The 11,959-nt window shown below is 41.6% G+C and overlaps 1 protein-coding gene across 1 annotated transcript; it reads left to right on the forward strand.

Moving 5' to 3' along the window:
* Positions 1 to 5,391: 5,391 nt before the first annotated feature.
* On the forward strand, positions 5,392 to 8,289 carry LOC137301781 (gonadotropin-releasing hormone II receptor-like). The gene is made up of 3 exons (XM_067971411.1): positions 5,392 to 5,910; positions 6,617 to 6,818; positions 7,370 to 8,289. The coding sequence occupies exons 1-3, from the start codon at positions 5,392 to 5,394 to the stop codon at positions 7,795 to 7,797; spliced, it is 1,149 nt and encodes a 382-aa protein (XP_067827512.1). The 3' UTR covers positions 7,798 to 8,289.
* The last annotated feature ends 3,670 nt before the right edge of the window (positions 8,290 to 11,959 follow it).

Consider the following 11,959-nt stretch of genomic DNA (forward strand, 5'->3'; position numbering starts at 1 on the left):
TTCTGCTTTCTGTGGGGAGTACTAAGCAGTGGGAATTATGTCAGAAAGGCTTGCATGCATTGAGCATAATTTTCTACCAAGTTCAGTTTAAGGTTGGAAAATTGTGTGTGGTGTGCACATTTATTGGAAATTTGTGGTCCTACAAGGTTTGCTGTGTGACAAGGTGAGGATCAAAATTATCTCCTTTTGCGTGTCTTTTAACTGCACTTTAGTTACAGGCCAAAGGTTGCACTGTGCATTGAGTCTACACATTTCACGTTGTTTTCCTGCTAAGTAATGTCTCACTGCTCTACGAAGTTTCACTGTGCTTCGGTATATTTTCCAGTTGGGCTGCTACTTTGTGAACACAGTTCCATTTGGGTCACTGCACTGCTGCAGATTGAAATACGGCACCTTTTGCTCTGTTTCACTGGATTGCATGTTTGGCTGTTGGCTTTTGCACTTTGCAAAAGGTAGATAATTATTTCTCTTCAGTTCATAGCAGATATTGATCCTTTTATAGGAGGTGGTGGATGGGTGTGTGGATTGCTTGATGTTCTATGTGACAGACAGATCCACTTTTGTAATTTTAAAGGTCACAGAGGTATGTGGTGAGTGAGATTTTCAGCAGGGGAGAACACAATACTGGCCACTGTGCCGGCTGTTCGGTGGAGTAATTGAGAAGTTGCCCAGGCCTTCTTTCTCCTTTTAGTCTTGTGTATTCCTGTGCTTCACATGTTTATCCACGCTTCACATTACTACAGTAGTCTCTGCCTCAAGTGCTTCTTGCAGCAAAGCAGTCCATGCTCCAACAACTGTCTGTGGTATATACCTTTGTGGCATAGGGAGCTGTGCCCCACTTTCATGTCAAGTGCAGATCTCAGTTACTTTTGAAGGTTCATGTTATCAAATTTATTCCAACTGTGGTGTTTCTTTTGGGAAATTTGTTTGAGTTTTTAGCCAAGCTTTATATGTATTATTGCATATCCCTATAACTATTTTTTGTTTTCTGTTTGGCCTGTGTGTCTGTTAATGAACTTATAATTGGATGGTGGTTTTCAGAGTTTCATTTCAGACTTGTGGCTTAATAGCAGACATGGAAGCTGTATAATGGTTCATTATAGCGGAATACTTGCTTTCTGTAAAAGGGTTGGCTGACGTCTCATTGATGTCCTAAGGTGTTTAGTGTTCTTTTAAATGTGATTAATGGGCGGTGGTGCATTTGCTTTGTATTGGTGTGTGTGCGATAATTTCTGCTGCAGAGTGTTTGGTATCTGCTAGGAAAAGCAATAATGCATTTTACATCTTTCCACATTGTGATATTTCATCTGTTTATTTGTCATATGAATCATGTTACTTCTGGTTTCTGTTATGTACTTTTACAGAGTTTACATCATCAACTGCATTTGGTTTTCACTCGGTGTGTGCAATGCCACAGGAGATTGACAATTACATTGTAAATCTTAATTGTTTTGCAAATACTTGCAAAGTCCATGCAAAGGATTTCCACATGCATTTGTTGTGGATGACATTGTTGTCTACTCATCTCCTGTGAGGGGGAATAATTGAAAATCATATGAATTCATTCTGATGGTTAAGGTAATTATCAATAATTACAGATGAATTCTGATTCTGATTACTTTTCCACTGGTGGAAGAAGGTATCTCCCTGCTGAAACTTTTGTGGCTCATTAGCAGAAAATCCAGCAACAATGCTTTTCCACCCATAACCTGGGAGATACCTCCACCCCACTTTGGTGTAAAGAGCAGGTATAGGATCCGCCCCTCCAAATTACCTTACCAGGTAGCCAAGGTTGTGATTCTAGCCTGAAAACATTCAGCTCCACTACTAGTTTGCCAGTCATTATGTACATGCTTCCTACTAGCTACAGGTTTGAACACTGACCACTGGGCCAATGGGGGCATGTGTGTACTTATCACGAGACTCATAAGCAGGAACCTGACACTTTAGGTCACTAGGGATCAGACACATATTAACCACTGAACTACCAGCGATCAGAAACATACTGATTGCTGAATAACTAAACAAAGTAAAAACACAATAGACCACAGGAATCATCTGGATCCTTACTGGACTGATAGATATTCTAGATGTACTATATTCAACAATCAAGTATTAGATGCCTCACAATGGATCACTGGGGACTCCACAATCCTGACTAGACCACCATGGATTAGATGCTCTCCCCCTCACCCCCTTCCACCCCAATCCATCAGCTGATGAATAAGATAAAAAACTTACCAATGTTGCTGTGCCATCAACCATGCAGAGGGCAGTTGCTCATATGCCATCTATTAAACCTGTGGCAAGCTAAGGAAAATAGTGGTGTGGACTCATAGAGAAAGACTTTGCTCCTCTGTACAGTTTTTAAAAGACAGGCTGGCCTGGACCTGAAATGGTCTGACTTGAAGACAATGGAGGTATTCACAAATTAACCCAGAACTGACCGATTTCAGTCGTAGCTAGCTCATTTTGCTTGCTCAGTGTTATAGTGTAGAATAAGTAAATAGTAGAGAATGTGCTTTCTTTCGGATTAGAACATCTTCAGCCATTATTTTCATAATAATGAGCTTCCAAAGAGGACATGAAATTTAAAAAACTACCACAGAACATTGCTGTCGTCTTCCATAAATATCCCCCCAGCTTTTTGTGTGTTAATTTATCCATGGCAACAGCTTGTACATGGAAGAGGGAGTGGCTAGGCTGAACTGACAGCACATAGACACAGAAAGATTTTTGAGTCCTCTCTTCAACTGATAAAAATAACTTTCCTTAGATTCTCTGGCCTGTGTGCTGTTGGCTCACAGATCAGAGACTTTCAGACCTACATTCTGAGTCATGATTTGCAATGACAATTAAATCATGACTGGGATGAAAAAGCAGGGAAAAGTTTAGGTGCCTGGAATCTGGAATCTACCAGAAAGGGTTCGCTCGGCTCATTGTAAGTAACTATATTTGGCATTGTAATTAGCATTATGATCTAATACTGTAACTGTACATTGCGATGATCTAATATTGTAACTATGAATTGTGATAATCATCTAACAGTGTAATTATCAACTGTGATAATCTGATAAAGTAACCAATTCACTGTCACAATTGTCAGTAATGTAACTGACAATGTGATAATCGAATATTGTGACTATTCAATCCAATTAAAATGTAGCGATTTTTGATAAATCTAACGCTGTAACTTATTGTTATCTAATTCTTTAATAATTCACTGTAGTAATCATCTAGTAATATAATTACTAGCTGTGATAATTTAATATAGTAACCTGTGTAATTTGTGATTCAAGTTTAACAATTTTTTGATAATAGACTAATATTGTAACTAATCAATAATCTAATGTAATAACCTGACTTGATTTTACAAGTTAACCAAAATCCCTTAGAAAGGTATTGCATCAGAAAGAAAATAAGATGGTATATTTAGGATAGCTGGAACGGTTGCCTTAATAACATTATCTAATTGTTTATCACCCTCCTTTCTAGTTTGATTTGGTCAACAGTGTGTGGTAATTAACAATTGGTGAAGATAATCAGACTGGGAGGAGTTACAGTTGTAATGAAAGGGTTGTGAGTGTGATTATTTTAGCGCAGTCAACTGCCTTCAATTATTTCCTATTTGTCACTTCATGCTACATGGAATGAATTAAAAGGACTGCTTTCTTTCAGTCATTTGTTTCTTTTCATCACCAAAACAATGTCCATTAAAAATTGTTCGATGCAGTAACTCACCCTTAATTATGTGTTTGGATCAGTAAGTAATGAGCAATTGAACATATTGTATGATTTAAGCTTTGGGTGACTAAGTTTAATTAATAATTGCTTATTTCTAATCCCACTGAACAGAATTACCTATATTTTGCAGGCATTTGTTCCATTTGGTGTAAGACCCCAGTTCAAACCCACAAAACCAAATGCAGTCCACAAAACAAACAAAAAATCAAGAATAGGTGATGATAAAGATCAGAGGTCTCCACAGAGCTGGATCACATTTTATTCATTATGTTAAATGCATTATTTTTCTCAAACACAAATTTTAATTTTAATGTCAATCCTGAAGCCCTCAGTGCCCTTGGCAGATGCAACATTCAAAAGGTGTTTAAAGGTGGTGATGAGCACTCACATCATTAAATGGGCACTGCACCCACAGTGACTGGCATTGGCCAACAGGCAACTGCAATGAGATTTTCAGCATCCCATTAAGATACTGACTGGTTAAAACTGGTATTAAGAATAACTATCGCATGGTAGCATAGTTCCCAGTTCAATGTCAAACACTGTGGCTTTTATTCATTGCTAATAATAATAATTGAAGATTAGGTACAAACAGAATCGTGGAAAGGACCACAGCACAGATTTCAATTATTACATTTTGATGAGATAACAACTTTACAGATACAAGTAGTTGCTCAGTTTTGTTAAGATTTTTAAGCCCTTCACCCATTGTGCATCTATTAATGGCGTTAATTTGAATACAATTCCACGGAGACAACATGAATAATTACCTTACAAAATGAAATAAGTGCTGCACATAGCATGCTCATCACATAAAGATAATATCTGATGCCACAGCTTTCAAGGCCAGCAGTCTTATATGACCGGATTTTTAAAAAAGGGATTATACTGAACAATAGAAGAGGGAGGAATATTTAAGTATGGGGCTAACGGCTAATGGGGGTGATATTTGTCTGTGTAACCCGAGAAAAGGTAAATCATAGGCTATTTTTCTCAATTTCTTATACTGACATTCTAATAACTTAAAGATATACTACCTCACTTAAACCTGAAGGTTTTCAATAAACAGAAAGTGTTCATTTCTGTAATGTTATTGCTAAGGAATAACTTAGTGCATATTTTATGAGTTAAAGCCCTGTGAGACAGGAGTGCCTGGTGGGAATGTGGATGCAGAGGTCAGCTGACCTGTGCACCCAAATTTCTGACATGGACTCCCAACACACAAAGCTCTGCGCCAAAAGTACTAATTCATCAAATCGACCCCAACATCACTGAAGCAAGGGGTCAATAACATTATTTTTAAACAAAAGCAAAATACTGCGGATGCTGGAAATGTGATATAAAAACTGAAAAGTCTGAAAAACACTCAGCAGGTCAGGCAGCATCTGTGGAAAGAGAAACAGAGTAAATGTTTCAGGTCGATGCCCTTTCATCAGAACTGGAGGATGTTTGAGAGGAATTTTTAAGTTATTTTTAACATGGGGTAAGTTTGTCTATTTAGTGGTCCTGGCGCAGAGCTTCTTGCAGTGGGACCCTATAGCAGAAATTCAGGCATGTGCCTACAACATGTAGCTCTGTGCCAGGAGTGCTAAAGATAAAAATATAACAATAAAGTGTTATTACTAGCATCCTTTATTCCTACAGACAATGACGGACACATTGGCATTTATTAATCAGTCGGAAAGAGTTCATATTTTAGAGTTTGGATTCTCCAATGTAAGCCCCACTCCTCCGGAGCCTTGGATTGCTCCAGCATTCACTGTGGCAGCCAGAGTCCGAGTAATTGTGACATTCTGTTTCTTCATCGTGTCCATGTGCAGCAACACAGCCGTTCTGCTCAGCGTCATCAAGAAAAGAAGAAAATCGCACATCAGGATTCTGATCCTCAGCCTCACCATCGCTGACCTAATGGTGACTGTTTTAGTGATGCCACTGGACGCAGTTTGGAATACAACCATCCAGTGGTACGCAGGTGACATGGCATGCAAAGCCTTGAACTTCCTGAAGTTATTTGCCATGTACGCATCAGCACTTGTCCTGGTGGTGATCAGCATGGATCGTCATTCAGCTATCTTAAACCCATTCAGCTTTACTAGTGCCAGTCACAGGACCAAGTTAATGCTTTCCATGGCATGGATTGCAAGCATGCTCCTGGCGGCTCCTCAGGTATGCTGGCTAGGGGATGGAATGCAGTGTGCAGTGAGCAGCTTTAAAAGTTACTACAGCTATATGCATGCTCATCCTCCTATGTACTACAGCCCACACCCACTCTGCACAGCCTGACATCACTGACTACACCATCCGCTCCCCACAGCCTGGCATCACTTACTACAGCATCACACACCCCCACAGCCTGGCATCACTTACTACAGCATCACACACTCCCCACAGCCTGGCATCATTTACTACAGCATCACATACTCCCCACAGCCTGGCATCACTTACTACAGCATCACACACTCCCCACAGCCTGGCATCATTTACTACAGCATCACACACCCCCACAGCCTGGCATCACTTACTACAGCATCACACACCCTCACAGCCTGGCATCATTTACTACAGCATCACACACTCCCCACAGCCTGGCATCACTTACTACAGCATCACACACCCTCACAGCCTGGCACCACTTACTACAGCATCACGCACTCCCCACAGCCTGGCATCACTTACTACAGCATCACACTCCCCACAGCCTGGCAACACTTACTACAGCATCACACACCCCCACAGCCTGGCATCACTTACTACAGCATCACACACTCCCCACAGCCTGGCATCACTCACTACAGTTCCCACTCCCCGTAGACAACATGTTAATGTCAAGAGCAGCATTTACAAATAGTAACATCCCCTCTCCATTTCTCAGCTCTTCATTTTTCAGGTGCAAGATGTCCATGGCATGAACTTCACCCAGTGCGTGACCTATGGGAGCTTCACTGAACACTGGCATGAAACCTTCTACAACATGTTTACCTTCATCACCCTGTATGTCATACCTCTCACTGTCATGATCATCTGTTATACCAGGATTCTGTGGGAAATAAGTAAGCAGATGAAAGAAAACAAAGGTGAGGTTTGAGTATTTGCTCCACAGTTGTGCAGTTTCCTGTGTTCTATATAAGCGTGCTCTATAGCTTTAGTTTTATAAATTCTGTGGATGGTCAGCAATTCATGGAGAGTGCACCAACAATTTCCTAAAATGTGCTCGTGGCAGACAAAGCTTTCACCTGAAGCGTATCTTCATAAACCCTCTCTATCCTATCACTATATGTTGTTTTCTGTCTATCTCAAGCGGTGTTTTATATACAATGGGGTGGAGAATGCAGGCCTGGCATGGAGCTGCCAGGACCACTGCTCCACAGGGGCTGATCTTACACAATAATACGCGGTAAGCTCATTTAAATATTTCTGTGGCACTTCCGGCACACAGAAAACTAGAAGCGCTTTAGGGGTCAGAGGTCAGGGTGTTGGGTTCCAGAGCACACACTGTAGTTGCTCAGGATATCAATACTAAACAGGTTAACATTGTAATCATAGTGTAAGGACAGCTCAAATAATCTCACTTCAATCTGTATCTGTTTATACGGCTCGGGTATTGATAGTGAGATTTATTTTGCAGCAACAATATCAAGAATGCATAATGATTACGTATTGAAGGCACGAATGAAAACCATTAAAATGACCATCATCATCGTTGTATCTTTCATCATCTGCTGGACCCCATATTACCTCCTCGGACTGTGGTACTGGTTCAAGCCGGACATACTGAAGAATGTGCCAGAATACGTCAATCACGTACTGTTTTTATTTGCCTTGCTGCACACCTGCTCAGATCCTGTCATATATGGATTCTACACCCCTTCTTTCAGAGAGGGTATCATGACATGTTGGAGAGGGATAGGAACAGGGTTCACAAGGCATGAAGCGAGACATGTTGGAATGCCAGCCACTGTCAAATCTCTACGAGGTGGTATAAATGGCAAGATCCTTAATCACATTCAGATGGTCTCTGTTATCTCCAATGGAACAGCTCAGTCTGCCTTTTGAATGAAGCTTTCTAGAAATTGAAACCTCTGTTTTAATTGATGTAGATTATTGGGTTGTTGGTTCAAGCCCCTCTCCAGGATTTGGGCACTTAACTTAGACCGACATTTCCATGCAGTAGTGTGCTGCATTGTTGGATACAATGTTCTTCAGGTGAGACATTAAATTGAGGTTCCCTCTGCCTGTGCCAATGGTTCAGGTGGACATTACAGATGCCATGGCACTATTTCCCAATGTTCTGGCCAACATTCCCTCCTCACCAACACCAAAAAAATAGATTAACTGGTCAGCCACCTGCTTGCTGTTTGTGTGATGGCTGCCATGTTTGCCTACATAACAACAGTCACTGCACTTCATTGTGTGTGAAGCATTTTGGATCTTCAGAGAGTTGTGATTGAGCACTGCATAAATGCAAGGTTTTCATTTTTAGATGTTGTATTTGTGTGAACTGTTCCAGATTATGTTTTTGAAATAAAAAAGGTGAAGTTAACATCATCATTAATATCTTGTATCAATAAATTTGTTGGCATTTACATGCTGCAGATTACTGTTGAATGGAAACTGTTTGCATATGTCATCTTGACCTCAGAGATGACTGTTTAATGAAAGTTAATTTTCATGCTTATGAGCCATCAATTAAATAATGATCAATGTAAATTTTTTGCAGTAAAAATAAATTAATTCTTATTAACCTTTGCATGAATAATACAGAAATTATTTGATCAGAAATGTATCCGTTTACACTATTCAGCTAGGAACATGAAAACTGTGACACAAGGCCATCTCCAAACACAAAATTGAGCTAGAATTGTGGTGGGATAAGAGGCTGCAACACACCTTGAGAACCAATGTTGGATCTAACAACAGATATACTGCATTTTGCACACATTCTCCACAGGATAACCCCCCACATACACACATACATATATACATACGACACAGACTTTCTCTCCACAGACATCCCACTATATACACATATAGACTTAGACTTATTCACCCATATGTCCACAAATAAATATTCTCACAGATGTTCTACTCACCCATAGACCTAAACTTGCTTTCATCTAAGAAATTATGGCTGATCGGGAATATGATCCAGTATTGGCTGCCTCTGGGCAAACCAATATTGCAGAGGGGGCCTCAAACAGACATTAGACCCCTTATTTGCATATGCAAGATTAGGGCTCATGGGATTGGGGTTAACATATTAGCATGGATTGAGGATTGGGTAATGGACAGAAAACAGAGAGTAGGACTAAACGGGGCATTTTCCGGTTGGCAAATTGTAGCTAGTGGGGTACCGCAAGGATCAGTGCTTGGGCCTCAGCTGTTTACAATATATATCAACGACTTAGATGGGGGGACAAAGTTTGCTAACGATACAAAGCTAGGTGGGAAAGTAAGCTGTCAGGACTCAAAGAGGCTGCAAAGGGATATAGACAGGTTAAGTGAGTGGCAAGAAGGTGGCAGATGGAGTATAATGTGGAGAAATGTGAAATTGTCCACTTTGGTAGGATGAATAGAAAAGCAGAATATTTTTTAAAAGTTGAGAAATTAAGAAATGTTGGTATTCAGAGGGATTTGTGTGTCCTTGTACATGAATCACAGAAAGTTAACATGCAGGTACAGCAAGCAATTAGGAAGGCAAATGGTACGTTAGCCTTTATTGCAAGAGGGTCGGAGTATAAGAGTAAGGATGTCTTGCTGCAATTATATAGGGCTCTAGGGAGACCACACCTGCAGTACTGTGTACAGTTTTGCTCTCCTTACCGAAGGGAGGATATACTTGCCTTAGGGGGGGTGCAACGAAGGTTCACTAGATTGATTCCTGGGATGAGAGGATTGTCTTATGAGAAGAGATTAAGTAGAATGGGCCTATATTCTCTGGAATTTAGAAGCTTGAAACGTATACATTTCTTAGAGGGCTTGACAGGGTAGATGCTGAGAGGCAGTTTCCCCTGGCTGGGGAGTCTAGAACTAGGGGTCATAGTCTCAAGATAAGAGGTCAGTCATTTAGGACCAAGATGAGGAAAAATTTCTTCACTCAGAGGATTGTGAATCTTTGGAATTCTCTACCCCAGAGGGCCATGGATGCTCAGTCGTTGAGTATATTCAAGACTGAGATTGATAGATTTCTGGACACTGAGTGGTAAATTTTAACTCAAAGCCTGGAAGAAGGCAGGGTGGGAAGATTTCCTGATGGGACATCTGGAAGTATGGGTTTCCCAGACGTCCTTACGATTTTGATGTAAGGATGTATTTTTTTTGTCGGTTTCGCGTCCGACGGGCCAGCCAGATTGATAGGCTAGCTGTCAGTCAGAGGGGAGAAGAGCCAGGGAGCAGATGCGAGCAGGTAAGTCTTAGATTGGTGGGGGGGGGGGGGACGGTCATGGTGGGGAGGGGGGTCAGGGTTAGGGATCATCGGGGGGTCGGGTGTCAGGAGTCATTGGGGGGGTCAGGGGTCATCAGGAGTCATCACGGGTCAGTCATCGGGGGGGGTTGGGGTCATCGGGGTCAGAGGTCTTTGGGGTCGAGGGTCATCAGAAGTCATCACGGGTCAGTCATCGGGGGTCGGGGATCGAAGGGGTCAAGGGTCATCGTGGTCGGTCATCAGGGGCAGAAATTGTGGGGTTGGAAATCGTGGGGAGGGGTCGCTGCACGTAGTCTTGTTGAGCCTGGGGGAAGCACTCTTGCTCCTCCGGGCCCACAAGCAGTGCGATAAAAGCACTTACCTGCTAAGCCGGGCCTTCTCGCCTCCTCTCATGTGGCATGAAGCAGAAGGCCCAGGAATCCCAGCCCCCAGGAGCTAAAAGCTGTAAAAACGGAGGCCCGCAGCCTCCTTGAAAGCTTTCACTGACCGACCTGCCTCCTAAGAGTGGATTGGTCTCCCACTGCACGTCCCGCCTAATTTAAAACCAGAAGTGGGCGGGTTAGAGGTGAGTTGGGGCTGGGTTTTAGTTTTTTACAATTTTTACCTTCCCATCCGCCCCTAACCCACCCGTTCGTGGGGTTAAAATTTAGGCCTAAGGGAATCAAGGGATATGGGGATCGGGTGGGAAAGTGGAGTTTAGGTAGAAGATCAGCCATGATCTTATTGAATGGTGGAGCAGGCTCGAGGGGCCGTATGTCCTACTCCTGCTCCTATTTCTTATGTTCTTATGTTCTTAAAGGGTCTAATGCCTTTTCAGGCGTGAGCCCTGGATGTCTTTTTTTGCCTACACCAATATGGCGGGCGGCTCAATTCAGTTTGTAATGAGCATGCACTTCACTCCCACCTTATTGGAGGCCTAGACGCCCCTTTAGTGCCCAATAAACAGGCGTGGCACCATCAAATATTTAGGCCTAAGTGCCTCTATTCTTTATTTTAGAAAAACACAGTTGAATTGATCTTGTCCTTGTTGGTAAATCTCTCAAGTGAATGTTATCATAAGTATAACTTTGATACTGATAGCCTGTTTGGTTTTTTCTTTATTGTGTGATGAAAACATTAAAGACATCAATATAATAAAAAAGTAATCTCATTGAGATGGCTTCTGCTCCCTCTGTGTGAAAGTAGAAGGTGAATCGTGTGGTGGAAAATGGGATTACATGGGAAAATGTGACAGGAACCTACAATGTTTACACGAGGACCCACTGGATACAACAACTAATCAGCAGAATCTCCCGGGAATCCGCAGACCGGGTAATAACACATATGGCCCCTGTCATTCATCGTGGCCGGGGATTTGTGCAGCCAGTCTGAGAATTTTGCTGAAAACATGAAATAAAAACAGAAAATGTTGGAAATACACAACAGGTTGGGCAACAACTGTAAAGAAAGAAGATGGTTTAACATTTCACATGTAGATGCTTCATTAGAAATGTTCTGACTAAGGGTCTGCACCCGAAATGTTAAACTGTCATTTCTCTGATGACATGTAGTTCCATCGTTTTCTGATTTAATTTTGAATTTCCAAAATTTGCAGTTTCTTTTAATCTCTGCTGAAAATATGTCAAGAAACTTGCAGTGCAACAGATGTCAAAATAATTGCAGCACAAACCTTTGCACCAAAGTATTCAGACTTTTACTTGAATTTCCATTTGAACTGTGATAAAAAGAAGTCACTAGGGCTGCTCGGCTCATTTGGTTATGGTTTTGCATCATAGCAATGTCAATACTGTATTG

Source organism: Heptranchias perlo, chromosome 34 (assembly GCF_035084215.1).
Source record: "Heptranchias perlo isolate sHepPer1 chromosome 34, sHepPer1.hap1, whole genome shotgun sequence".
Taxonomy (NCBI): domain Eukaryota; kingdom Metazoa; phylum Chordata; class Chondrichthyes; order Hexanchiformes; family Hexanchidae; genus Heptranchias; species Heptranchias perlo.

Coding starts and splice junctions, on each gene's coding strand:
- LOC137301781 (XM_067971411.1), top strand. CDS start 5,392: ATGACGGACACATTGGCATTTATTAATCAGTCGGAAAGAGTTCATATT. Junction 5,911..6,616: donor TGCTCCTGGCGGCTCCTCAG/GTATGCTGGCTA, acceptor TCCATTTCTCAG/CTCTTCATTTTTCAGGTGCA. Junction 6,819..7,369: donor GCAGATGAAAGAAAACAAAG/GTGAGGTTTGAG, acceptor TTTATTTTGCAG/CAACAATATCAAGAATGCAT.